We start from the raw sequence: 12504 nt of genomic DNA, 5'->3' as shown, positions 1-12504 counted from the left end.
CTACGTTTTACACAACTAATTTTACACTGTTTTATCCGCTCATAAAAGGTGGCATTAAGACGTGTTGTTGTATTCATTTTTGTTAAATTACACGTTTGTTCAGTGAGTCCCTCAGCTGCGGAACTGAGATTACAACAGATGTTTCGGTGGGGACAGAATTCGTTGCCGCACTTCACCGACAGGCTCGACTTCGGCATTGAATGGAATGATATTAGCTGTAAAAGCCATGACATAGGAATGGAAACTGGATGTAGAGATTTTCGAGTTGACCTTAGTCCTTATCTGTGGATTTAACTTGGGCGACACTTTTCCCTTTATTCAACTTTACGGTGTTCCTGTTTGTTTGTGTGTGGAGCGGGAACCAAGTGTCTGCTAGCCTGAAGCTACCAGCCAGGCTAGGTAACGTTAACATTAGCTTTAGCCTAGTGAGCTAGTCAGTTCTGCTCCAGCAACATAGACCAACAACAGAGCAAACATGGTTGAAACTATATTTGACCTCCCGGTCGAAAAGCAGATATTTTATGCTGTTTTGGGATTTTCGTGGACAGTGTATCTATGGGAGGCATACCTTTCTTACAGACAGGTAAGTCAATCGTTAATGCTAGTATCAGAGTTTCTGCTTAGTAAATGTGCATCTTTGAGTTAGACCGTAAAATACATTAATCCGTGACATAAGCTAACGTTGGGTAACTTAAAACCTGCTTTGTTGAATGTGATGGCTAGTTCTTTGAAACAGAAGAGCGGTAGATATAAATATAATGGTGCACATGACATGAAAACTAGTAAAACAAACAAAAAACACAAAAACAAATGCAGTATAAAAACAGCTATGTAACAGCTGTTATGTCAACTTTAAACCTTGTCAAAAATCAACATTCTGTGTAAGAAACGTACACATTAAGATAGTCATAAATGCTTATTTCGGGGACTTTGGGTTGTGCAAAATCTGACAGAAAAACATTTTCTTACTACAGACTTTTGAGGAATATGTTTGGTTATTTACCTCAGTTTTGGATTATGTCAGGGTTGAATGCAGCCGGGAGAACTTGGCAGACATGTATATTGTCCCTTTTGAAAAAATTATAAACTGTAGAAATATAGAGCTCTTTACTCTCTGAATTGCGCAATTTACTTCTTTCCTTTCTTACCAAGTTTGGCTAACTCGCAGTGAAATGACATCTGTGTAAATGTTGCCAAGTTTCATTTCCTTGCAGAAAATGTGCAATAAAAAGTCAGAATCAGTATTAGTTTGATTTGTGAAACATGTTGACAGAAACCAAGAATTTGAGACTGGTTTTCATTAGCACTTAGAGTTACAGTGCACACAACAAATTAACTCGAGGACAGATACAGTGGTTCTCAAACTTTATCTGGCATGCCCCATTTGAGAAGCTGACAGAAGTTAATTCTCCTCCACCACACACTTTTTTTTATCAATCATTAACAATGATGGGGAAGCGACTTATAAAAAAATAATCCCAGTTGAATTTTAATGCAAAAAAGCCAGAGTGATAGCATAAGCGAACTCTTGTATGTTTTCCCTACATAAATCATGCTCATTCAAAGGTTCACTCCTTATTTGCTCCCCAGTTTGAGAACCACTGAACTAAACACAGTTTACACATGTAAGCAAATACCTACAATATACAGACAAAGATTGGACTATAGATTTAACACTGGTGCTGATCTTTCTGTTCCACAGAGGAGGATATACAGATCAACAACACATGTGCCCCAGGAGCTAGGGAAGATCATGGACTCTGAAACATTTGAGAAGTCACGTCTTTATCAGCTGGATAAAAGCAACTTCAGCTTTTGGTCTGGACTCTACTCTGAGACTGAGGGGACGGTACGAACAACCAGTAGATTGAAACACATAGACCGTTTGACAATAAGTGTTCTCTGTGTCTCCATGTTTAATTGTTAACTTGGCTTTTTAGTTGATCCTGCTCCTTGGCGGAATCCCGTTTCTGTGGGGCGTTGCTGGTTCTGTGACGACTCGCTTTGGATTCGGTTCGGAGTACGAGATCATCCAGTCCCTTGTCTTTCTCACACTAGCCACCCTGTTCAGTGCCTTAACTGGACTTCCCTGGAGTTTGTACAATACATTTGTCATTGAGGAAAAGCACGGCTTTAATCAGCAGGTACACTGACTGAAAAGTATTCACCCTCTGTAGTCCTGAAATGTGGCTGTTTCTTAGTTTCCTTCCTCAGGAGGAACCACAACAGGGATTACCTTGATTTCATGACAGTTACAATAGATTGTAGCTAGCTTGGTTCCTACATGAACAGAGGGATGTGTCACACTATCACCCTCTTTATAGGCTCCAAAGCTGCAATGGAAACAGTTTTTTAAGCCACATTGTGGCAAAAACAATGACTGAAACAGCAAAGAATGAATAAGTGCTTCGGGACCTGTTTCAGAACATTGTGAACATTTTAATATTTTCCACTGTGAGAGCTTGTCATTATTAAAATCTGTCAAAACTGATTTGAATTCAGGCATACTATAGCAGCTTAAAACTACAAGCCTTTCACAGCCAGATCCTTCTCTTTGTCTCCCGCCCACCATTGCGTTTGTTTATATTAATGTCTGGTTTTCCTCTCAGACATTGGGGTTCTTCCTCAAGGATGCGCTAAAGAAGTTTGTTGTGACTCAGTGTATCCTGCTGCCTGTGACCTCACTGCTTCTGTACATCATCAAGATTGGTGGAGACTACTTTTTCATCTATGCCTGGCTCTTTACCCTGGCTGTCTCTCTGGTTAGTGCTGCGTTCACATTGCCAGCTTATTAGACAATGGGTGAACTTGTAGGAGAAAGTTACATATTGGTCACTCTAAAGTTGTTCTGTGTTTACTCATCATAATTTATCTCCTCTTCTCCTGTTTTCTTAGGTACTTGTTACCATCTATGCTGATTACATTGCTCCCCTCTTTGACAAGTTCACTGTATTGCCAGATGGAGAGTTAAAGACGAACATTGAGGCTATGGCCATGAGTATAAACTTTCCCCTCACTAAGATTTATGTTGTTGAAGGTAAAGTAATAACTGAACCTTGCATACCTGTACATGGATTTGCATGCCTATTATCAACACATTTGTTTTTCAGATATGTTGAGCATTTCTGTAGGACGGTTGTAGGCACAGCACCCTTTAATTGTCTTGAATGTCTTCCATCGTTTCAGGTTCCAAGCGTTCATCACACAGCAACGCATACTTCTACGGGTTCTTCAAGAACAAACGCATTGTGCTTTTTGACACTCTACTGGAAGACTACTCGCCTCTCAACAAGGCTGGCGAGCCACAGTCCGAGTCGCCAGAGAGTGATGAGTCATTGGGGGAATCAAAAGCCAAGCCCAAGGTTACATAGCCATAAACCTCTTACAGTTCTTATTGGACTGATATAAACCAGAGTTCCTGAAATGGTTTCTAAATGTGTGACTTCTAGGAATTAAAGGATTACCTTGACAGTCCCTGATAATGTTGATAAGGTTTAATTTTAACATCTTAACATCTTACTTCTTGAATTTGGCCTGGAATTTATAGTCTTGGGTGTCATAACCTAGAAATGTCCTAGGGTTAAATAAAATGCATAATTACTAATAACTGATAATAATGAATTGTCTTTCTGAGTAATCCAATTGTGTTTTTCTATTGTAAATATTTGCACAGAACAAGAAACAAGGCTGTAACAACCCAGAGATCCTTGCAGTCCTGGGGCATGAGCTTGGCCACTGGAAGCTTGGTCACACTGTAAAGAATATTATCATCAGTCAGGTCGGGATTTTACGAATTTCTCTTTTTAGTATTGTAAGTTTTCTGATCTAATTTTTATTTTTAATTTTAATGACTGCACCGAGAGCATGAAGTTGATCTCTGTACAGATAAAACAAATACAGACACAAACCACTAAAGTCAAAGGGTTGGATTGAATACTAAATGTGACCAAATGCATGTGCTTTATTTATACAGATTTAGATTTAGAAGTGTGCCTATAACATCTACTGACTCTTATTTCTGCAGATGAATTCTTTCCTGTGCTTCTCCCTGTTTGCTGTTCTGATTGGACGCAAGGAACTGTTTGTAGCTTTTGGCTTCAATGACAGCCAACCCACATTGATAGGCTTGATGATTATCTTCCAGTTCATCTTCTCTCCATACAATGAGGTGACTGTGAGATTCCATAAATGTATCAGTACAATTCCAGTGTTCTTGAGGTGATTTACAGATGTACTAATCATCCACACAAATTTATGTTTTTTAATATTTTGTCTTTGCAGCTCCTGTCCTTCTGTCTGACTGTTCTGAGCCGCAGGTTTGAGTTCCAGGCAGATGCCTTTGCACGCAACATGGGCAAAGCCTCCGAGCTCTACTCTGCTCTCATCAAGCTCAACAAGGACAACCTGGGCTTCCCTGTGGCTGACTGGTTGTTCTCCATGTGGCACTACTCCCACCCTCCCCTCCTGGAGCGCCTCAGGGCGCTGGGCAATGTCAAGCAGGACTGACGGGGCTGGAAGGGGGAGCGGCGACCGCTGCCTCCTCCGAAGGGCCTCCGCAGACCGCTCCTGGCCCTGTGATGCACCCCAGGCTTTCTTTACCCATTGGCAACCCCTCATCTTGTTTTATCATGTTTTAGTCTTTTCTTCACTTCCTATTCTTTCCATTTTGTTCCCTTTGAAATTTTATTTTAAACAAAACCAAAACATATCAGCACAAGGCAGCCTAAAAAAAATCATAAGCCTGTACTGAAGTATTTTCTCTTTCTCTAGAGACACCTAAAATGCACTTGCTGAGAACAATATATCTGGGCAATGTGTGTTGCTATTGTCAGAACACAGGTCATGATTTGCAGATAGTTTTTGAAATAGTAACTATAACTTTGTCCTTTTTTTTTTTTTAATCTAAACTGGGAGACTAACAAAGACAGTTTGTCATTTTCAAAACCTGGAATTTTACTTCCAACTGTGTGTTTCTGTTGTGATGTGGACATGGCATCCAAGAGCAAAAGCATGTAGAGAAGGTTTGTCCTGCAAGTACTCTACGAGAGCTAATACAGACACGGTAGGTGGGCAGACAGATGACTTCTTACAACACTCATGACAATACTCTGCAGATACACAGGCCAGAATTTGATTTGTCCCTCAAGTGCAACTGTTGCTTTTTTTTTCTTTTAAATGCAGTATCTGGGCGCGCTCAAGAGAGTACATGTTAATCCAGTCATCAACTCAAATTCCCAGTTTTGCAAGAGGAAATATGTAGATTCTTTATGGTGGTGAAAAAAATGTGAGTGCCTCTAATTATTACTGTTTTTGTTCAGATAATGGAAATGTTATGAACAGAGCAGTGCAGAAAAATTTCATTTGAATTTAGGTTAGGCTTGTGATTTTTGTTTTTTACATGCATTGGGGGGGTCTTGTTTTACTTTTCTATAGCACTTGCTCGCCAACAAGGGTGCAACCATACCTGTACATATGTAACTTTGATGAGTAGAGTATTGCTGTATGAAGTGAATTGTGAAATATGTTGAATGTGGATTGAACTTTTAAGTTGATACAGTGTCTTTTAGTTTCTTCTCTTGGATTTTGGGCCGGAGTGAGCGCAGAGTTGTATTTATAGGGGATTTAAGGGAGGGGGTCTGCGAGGTTCCTTTCACCAATAAGCGGTTGCTTCGTTTGTTCAAAGAGAGGACTGTATACTTCCTTTGCAGTGTTGAATAAAATCCTTCAAAGCATTTATTTTATTGAGCGCTCGTTTTATTTTTCAAAAAAAATGTTTCAAAAATTTAATGGGATTGCATTTTCAAGCATTTATTTTATGACACACAGCATGACATCCATTATTTAAGTCTTCCTGTGAGAACTTCAAGTCAAAAGTTCAATGCCAGCAATAAGTTGGTAATGTTTGTTAGTAAATTGTTAGTGAATGTTTATTAGTGCATTACACATTCTTGTTGTGTTTGAGTATGTTGTGTCTTATGAGTCATTTACAACTATGAATTAAAAAAATCTTTAATGAGTCCACTGTAGCTTTTTAATTTTTTTTTAAATTGTGACAGTGAAGATTTAAAAACATTTTCCTTGTAATATTCTTCTTTCATCTTTATTTTAAAACTTAAACGAATTTTAAAAAATCATATGAAAATATATATATAAAATATAAAAGTAGATATTCCATGACAGTTATTTAAACAATGTAGAGAAGGAAGAAACAGCCGTCCAGCATTTTTATTGCAATAGTTTTACCATAATGTTTGAATTCTTTAAAGAAAACATAAAATAATATATTGTTACCGGATAATTATTATGTATTTATATAGTATTTGGCTAATATTCTGATTAAACCTACGAGTTAAAAAATCTTTGGTATTAATAATACATTTAAAAAATAATTAAACGTCCAATATCAACGTAAAGTTAACTGCTCCGTAAAGAACGTACGGAAACACGCTGGCCATATTTCAGACCATACCATTACGAAAAAGGGACACGGTGTTTTTCTTCACATTATATTACGTCACTTGTTATCTGTATAAAGTCAAATTTGGCAACGTGGTGTAAAAATATATAAACACTTATTTTCTTATTTAACACCGTTTCTCTCGAGACCAACGTGATGCTCGTGTCGCCACCCCTGCCGTACTAAAAATGGCGCCGTCCTGTGGTGTGTATTTGTGGACAAGGACAAGCCTCGCTGTCAGTGTCAGTTCTGTTATTTCATGTAGGAGTCAAACATGGCGAGGTTTTTGAGGCCTAACATCAGGAGTTTTATTAGCTCACAGCTGAGAATGTCATCGGACCAGGTAAATATCCGTCCTGTAAACACATTACTTGATTAAAACACAGCCTTTTGTAACGGTTATACTGCCGTGTGTATCATTTAATATGAATTGTTTTTTCCTATCTGAAATTTCCCTTATTGGCATGTACATAAACAACTGTTGATGACATGTTTATAGGTCAGAGGAATTTTGTAGTAATGCAGTTTTAGGGCATTGATCAGGTGGATTTACCACAATGAGGATAAATTAAATAAATCTAAATAAAATATCAGCAGTTGCTTGTCAACCCATTTTAATCGAAGCTCTAAAGTATACAGCTCTAAAGTATGAACTGGTTTGTTCTGAGGTCTTGGTTGCATTGTTTTTGCACAGTTTCTAGTCTGTTCCAAATTCCTCTGTTTCTATTATCAGCTGGCAAACAAAGGAGCCCTTTCCCCTCCTTTGTGAAATAAACTGAATCTTGACCTTCAGAATAGCCTGGTTTTCACAGGGTCCAACTTTCTTAATATCACATGGATACATCTTGTGAAGAAAACCTAAGAGAGATATTAACTTTGAAGCTGTGTAATTTGAAGCCCCTGTCCCTTAAAGAAATGTCTGCAAAGTTAAGCCGGAACAGGACTCTAATTTGTTGCTGAATGTTTATACTAAACATTTTCTCTTTGGATTGCTCAGCTGGGTGAGCTGGGGAAAGGTGCAGGAAAAGGTGGTGGAGGTGGAGGGTCCATCAGAGAAGCAGGAGGAGCCATGGGGAAAAAGCAGGCTGCTGAGGAGGAGATGTACTTCAAGTATGTATTTCTTTCTTTTCCAGCAACCAAATCTGAACAGAGAGTTGGCTGTACTCATAGCTTTACTGACTTACTAAACTCGCACATCACCATATTTTTCTCGCTATCCATTTTGTGTTCCCTTCTTCTGTTTTCTCCCTGTTTGTCCTTTCTCTTCTCTCTTGTCACCTGCTGCCATATCTGTCCATCTGCACGTAAGGCGTAAGGAGCAGGAGCAGCTGGCTGCGTTGAAGCAGCACCACCAGGAGGAAATTGAGCACCACAAAAAGGAGATTGAACGTCTTCAGCGTGAGATTGACCGCCACAAGGGAAAGATCAGAAAGCTGAAACACGACGACTAAGTGAAACCTTCCTAAAAAAAGAAAAGTTCCTGTTTTCTCAACCAGTCAGACACCTTTAATAATTACTTGGGATTGTCGCATGCTCTGTCACTGGGCCAGTGAATGTGTGGGTGATTGTTCTGTAAATGCTTGAAAGTTATTAAAGCCATTCATGAAATGATTATTGTTTCCATGGCATGCTGTGACCTAAGTTGTACATCTTCTTTAACCTTATCCCCTGTTTTGTAGTAGGTCAGTATGCTGTATGATGCAGGTAAAAAGCTGAAGTGGAAAAACCTAAACACTTTAATGCTTCATATGGCGACATCAACTTATCTTCTTGTGTGCTGTATAAATAAATTTGTAATGTAATGTCATTGGTAGCTCTATTTTTTAGTGCTGTTGCAGTTAGTTGATCAACAGAAAATGTAATAATTCTGATTATTAATTAATTGCCAAAGTAACTTTTATATATCTGGGGCAAAAATTAGCTGTGGGCTCCTATTGACTGTATGCTTGTGATAATTAAATGCAGATTTATTAAGAAAAACACACCATGTAAAATCAACACACAGCCGCTGGGTTTAAATGCATTTGGTGAGTATGTGATTGTGCATCACGTGGCTCTATATATCCTATAAAATACACCACAGGACCATGAATCAACTGACAAGCAGTGAATACCCCTGAGGTAGCTGGTTATTTTCCCTGGATGGTAATCCAGCCTTGAAGCTGAACAGAGGTCACATGCAATAGTTTTCTAAACTAAATAAATCAGACAAAACTACAGTTCCAGTGTGCATTGTACTTACATGATCTGATGTGTGGACAGAATGACAATTAAGGATGGTAAGCAGTTGACACTACATTACCACAAAGGGCCCATTCTAAATTAAATTCACTTTAAAATTACAGGTTATTAAATGCACTAGGAGGAAAGTAAATTCTCAACTGTGAATAAGGAGGGTATCAACTTATTAGAAATAAAAAAAAAATGCTGTAATGTTACTAGACACTAAACTAAACTTCTTGTCCAACAGCAACTTTATTTAAGTTGAAAGGACAATGACACTGAAAATAAATTAAAATATAATTAATGCATACAATAAAATAAAATAAAATAAAATAAAATAAAATAAAATAAAATAAAATAAAGGTAGATTGAATTCTAAACTTAAATCCTCTAGCATAACGACTCTTATGAATAGATTTCCCTTTATAATAATCACATTTACAATAAATCTTGACATCCTTTAAAGAAGGAAAAAAAAAAAGTACACATCCCGCGAGAAATATAAATTGCGTCACTTCCGCCTGCCCGTGCCTTTTACCACGAGCAACCCCGTGTGTCTTTCTTTTCGCACATCATGGCGGACCGGTTCAATAAGGTGGGCATCAGCTGCGGAATTATCATTTATTCTTTTTGCTTTTTAATGCGATAGAAGTCTTGTTTTTTACCTTTAAAGTGCTGGCTATTACTACGGGAGCGTTTCGTGTAATCGTCGTTTTGCTCGATGTTTCTTTTAAGACGGGGTTTTAAAACGTTTGAGATTGCTAGCCGTAGCTCATCGGACATGCCTTCATCATGGCAGCTTCCCTAACGAGTCAGTGCTGTTAGCTTGCTGGTTTTAGCTTGTTCCCTGGTTATGTCGAAATCAGAGTGGTGCATTTACAAATGTAATGTAACTACAGGTGGCTATTGTTTTTTTTACACGAGGATGCCATGCTTTAAAGCTCATCGGAGTTATCGTTAACGTGTCAGCGTGCGTTGACGTTAAAGCTAAGCTAACGCTATAGCTTAACCGGTGAGTTATGAATGGCCATGTGCCAGATATAATAAGGCTCGTGGCAGCGATGCGTCTCGATAAATGTTTCTAAAGAGCAGTGATGATTTTAAATGTGCAGTTTTTGTTAAAGTTAGTAGTCTTGTTAAAGTGTGACCTGTCAGAGAAGGTGCTGACTAAAACGTGTGGTACTCCTCTGATTTAGCTAACGCTATCAGCAAGCTAATTCCTGTCAGTGCTATAACAGCAGTATTCTTTTTCTGTGTTTTAAACCTGCAGGTTCTGCTGCTTGATGGCAGGGGCCATCTACTCGGCCGGCTTGCTGCCCTTGTGGCTAAACAGGTTCTGCTGGGTAAGTTTTACTTAAGTAAGAATTTGTGGTCTAATGTCTAATTGTTGGTTGATAGCTGCAATACTGCTAAAGCTGTGTCTTGTAGTCACATCAAGATTCAAATACTGAAAAGCACATTGAGTGTGAAGCTGCTGTGTTGCCTCAATCTGTCAATGATGATTTATTATCTCTTTTGCTTGAGTTTAACGACCATGAGAAAACTCACATGCACTACCATCTGAGACGGGATGCAAACGATTATTAACATAGTTGGATTTTTATTTGGAGTTCTAAACACCTTCATCTTTTTTAGGACACAAAGTGGTGGTGGTGAGATGTGAAGGCATCAACATCTCTGGCAACTTCTACCGCAACAAGCGTAAGTAGGGTGTCTTTTGCCATTCAGCTGTTTTCATTGTGCCTTTTTTTCACATGCTTGTTGTCAGTGATGTTTTACCACAATTATTCGAGTTTGAATGACCATGAGATTACCTTACATGCACTACCATCTGAGACATCAGCATTACAAACTGAAGTAATGGTTATCACTGCTCAGTGTCTTTGTAACTTGCTTAAAAGTGTGTCTGTATCATGTTCCTCTCTACAGTGAAGTACCTGGCTTTCCTGCGTAAGAGGATGAACACCAACCCCTCTCGTGGACCGTACCACTTCAGAGCTCCCAGCAGGATCTTCTGGAGGACAGTCAGAGGTGAAAATGAGACACAACTCTGGATACAAAAACTTCTCACCAGAACATGAAATTATTTCAATAATAACAGATACGTTTACTGTGAAAGAAAGAAAAATTTGTTGAGCTCAGTTCAAGTAAAGTAAATATGCTTATAGGAGTGTGTGCTGCGTGTGGGACATGCAGTAGGTTTAAGAAGTCACATGCAGACTGTAGTTAAGAGTTGACTTATTGTTAAGTTTAATGTTTGCGTGCATTTGTCCCAGCACAAGTTGTTTCTTACTCGACAGTGATGAGCTCTTTATCCCGAAACTGATCATCTATTGATGAAACAAACTTACACGGATCTGATTGCTGAGTCGAGTGGAGTGGAGATTTGTGCTTGGACAAACAAACATTTGATCTAGCTGCAAGGTTTGCTATTTGACAGTGTACATCACTTAAAATTTTCTCTCTGCTAACCAGGCATGCTGCCCCACAAAACCAAGAGAGGCCAGGCTGCTCTGGAGAGGCTGAAGGTGTTTGATGGTATCCCTCCACCCTATGACAAGGTGATCATCTCGGTTAACAACCAAGGGCTGCATCATATTCTGTGTGGCCCATACATATGGTTTAAAATCTGCTGTCTGTGATGCCATTTTTAAAACCTTACCTACCTTGTTTGAAGACTAAAGTTGAAAAGAAATAACGTCTGAGACACGCTGCTCTATCAGCGTTTAGACATACTGTTTTCTTCTTTATCTGATTGTGAATTTTGTTCCACAGAGGAAGCGCATGGTTGTCCCAGCTGCTCTTAAGATTGTGCGTCTGAAGCCCACTCGCAAGGTGAGCCTCGCTTATTTGATCAAGGGCAGACTAAATGAGATTTGAGGATCACATTTCTGACTTAAATTGTATAGCTTACCTGCTGGAATATTTGTTAACACGGAAGAACTTGAATCTCAGTGCTTCAATTCACCTGCCACAACAGTTCTTACTTGACACTGATGAGCTCTTTATCCCGAAACTGATCATCTATTGATGAGACAAACTTTACGGATCTGATTTCTGAGTTGAGTCAGAGACGAGTTGTGCCTGAAGTTGAAGCCGTAAACCAAAAACTCATTAACATGTTAAATACAATGTCAGTATAATTAAAGTGCAAAATCACCATAATCCAACTGCTGTAGTGGTTTTTAGACTTTATTTTTAGCTGGTGGTGGTATAAACATTATGTGATTGAGTTTGCTTTTTTGCCAATTTTGTGAAATTTTATTTTTTCTTTCCCCCATAGTTCGCCCTTCTTGGGCGTCTGGCTCATGAGGTTGGCTGGAAGTACCAGGCTATCACAGCCACCCTGGAGGAGAAGAGAAAGGAGAAGGCCAAGCTCCGCTACGCCAAGAAAAAGACAGTGATCAAACTGACCAAGCAAGCAGAGAAGAACGTTGAGGGAAAAATCGCAAAATACACAGACGTTCTGAAACAATATGGAGTCCTTGTTTGAGCTGATCTCTGGCCAATAAAGATAAATAAATGTTTATAGAAAGTGTGTTGGCTTTTTCTTTATTTCTCATGACTGAAATCTGCACTGTCTCTGAAATGGTTATTTGCAGTGACACACATGCTAGTATTTAATATTTATTATAAGTTTTCTATCCATCAGATGTTAATGTTTGAATGCTCCTAATGTAGTATCCTACTGCAGCTAATGTATGCCATTACTTCTCAGACCCTGCAGCACTTAGGTCGTTCTGTGCTTTTGTTTCTACAGCTGGTCATGTCATCAACCGCCGCTTATCTGGTTCCAGCTCCAGGTCGCAGGGCCGACTCCCGCC

The 12504-nt window shown here is 39.0% G+C and overlaps 3 protein-coding genes and 4 non-coding genes across 7 annotated transcripts; all 7 read left to right on the top strand.

Annotated features, from left to right (window-relative positions):
- The first annotated feature begins 173 nt into the window (after positions 1–173).
- Positions 174–5732, top strand: zmpste24 (zinc metallopeptidase, STE24 homolog). Its single transcript, XM_041061433.1, has 9 exons — positions 174–583; positions 1703–1849; positions 1941–2144; positions 2610–2762; positions 2896–3037; positions 3187–3362; positions 3674–3778; positions 4025–4168; positions 4282–5732. The coding sequence occupies exons 1-9, from the start codon at positions 476–478 to the stop codon at positions 4504–4506; spliced, it is 1404 nt and encodes a 467-aa protein (XP_040917367.1). The 5' UTR covers positions 174–475; the 3' UTR covers positions 4507–5732.
- A 912-nt stretch (positions 5733–6644) lies between these two features.
- atp5if1b (ATP synthase inhibitory factor subunit 1b) lies at positions 6645–8061 on the top strand. The gene is made up of 3 exons (XM_041060806.1): positions 6645–6800; positions 7455–7567; positions 7767–8061. The coding sequence occupies exons 1-3, from the start codon at positions 6732–6734 to the stop codon at positions 7906–7908; spliced, it is 324 nt and encodes a 107-aa protein (XP_040916740.1). The 5' UTR covers positions 6645–6731; the 3' UTR covers positions 7909–8061.
- A 659-nt stretch (positions 8062–8720) lies between these two features.
- On the top strand, positions 8721–12207 carry rpl13a (ribosomal protein L13a). Its single transcript, XM_041061294.1, has 8 exons — positions 8721–8736; positions 9184–9275; positions 9951–10023; positions 10316–10381; positions 10610–10711; positions 11156–11241; positions 11456–11515; positions 11964–12207. Exons 1-8 carry the CDS (start codon positions 8721–8723, stop codon positions 12171–12173), a joined length of 705 nt encoding a protein of 234 aa, XP_040917228.1. The 3' UTR covers positions 12174–12207.
- LOC121197834 lies at positions 10169–10250 on the top strand. Its single transcript, XR_005896286.1, has one exon. It is a non-coding gene; the product is annotated as a small nucleolar RNA Z195/SNORD33/SNORD32 family (small nucleolar RNA).
- On the top strand, positions 10441–10521 carry LOC121197836. Its single transcript, XR_005896288.1, has one exon. It is a non-coding gene; the product is annotated as a small nucleolar RNA Z195/SNORD33/SNORD32 family (small nucleolar RNA).
- Positions 10975–11051, top strand: LOC121197839. The gene has a single exon (XR_005896291.1). It is a non-coding gene; the product is annotated as a small nucleolar RNA SNORD50 (small nucleolar RNA).
- Positions 11669–11744, top strand: LOC121197838. The gene has a single exon (XR_005896290.1). It is a non-coding gene; the product is annotated as a small nucleolar RNA SNORD50 (small nucleolar RNA).
- Positions 12208–12504: the final 297 nt, after the last annotated feature.

Source organism: Toxotes jaculatrix, chromosome 17, assembly GCF_017976425.1.
Source record: "Toxotes jaculatrix isolate fToxJac2 chromosome 17, fToxJac2.pri, whole genome shotgun sequence".
NCBI lineage: Eukaryota > Metazoa > Chordata > Actinopteri > Toxotidae > Toxotes > Toxotes jaculatrix.
The sequence above is the reverse complement of the archived record's forward strand: the minus strand, read 5'-3'. Positions and strand labels throughout refer to the sequence as shown.

Coding starts and splice junctions, on each gene's coding strand:
- atp5if1b (XM_041060806.1), top strand. CDS start 6,732: ATGGCGAGGTTTTTGAGGCCTAACATCAGGAGTTTTATTAGCTCACAG. Junction 6,801..7,454: donor TGAGAATGTCATCGGACCAG/GTAAATATCCGT, acceptor TGGATTGCTCAG/CTGGGTGAGCTGGGGAAAGG. Junction 7,568..7,766: donor GAGGAGGAGATGTACTTCAA/GTATGTATTTCT, acceptor TCTGCACGTAAG/GCGTAAGGAGCAGGAGCAGC.
- zmpste24 (XM_041061433.1), top strand. CDS start 476: ATGGTTGAAACTATATTTGACCTCCCGGTCGAAAAGCAGATATTTTAT. Junction 584..1,702: donor CATACCTTTCTTACAGACAG/GTAAGTCAATCG, acceptor TCTGTTCCACAG/AGGAGGATATACAGATCAAC. Junction 2,763..2,895: donor TTACCCTGGCTGTCTCTCTG/GTTAGTGCTGCG, acceptor CTGTTTTCTTAG/GTACTTGTTACCATCTATGC.
- rpl13a (XM_041061294.1), top strand. Junction 9,276..9,950: donor TGGCGGACCGGTTCAATAAG/GTGGGCATCAGC, acceptor TTAAACCTGCAG/GTTCTGCTGCTTGATGGCAG. Junction 10,382..10,609: donor CAACTTCTACCGCAACAAGC/GTAAGTAGGGTG, acceptor TCCTCTCTACAG/TGAAGTACCTGGCTTTCCTG.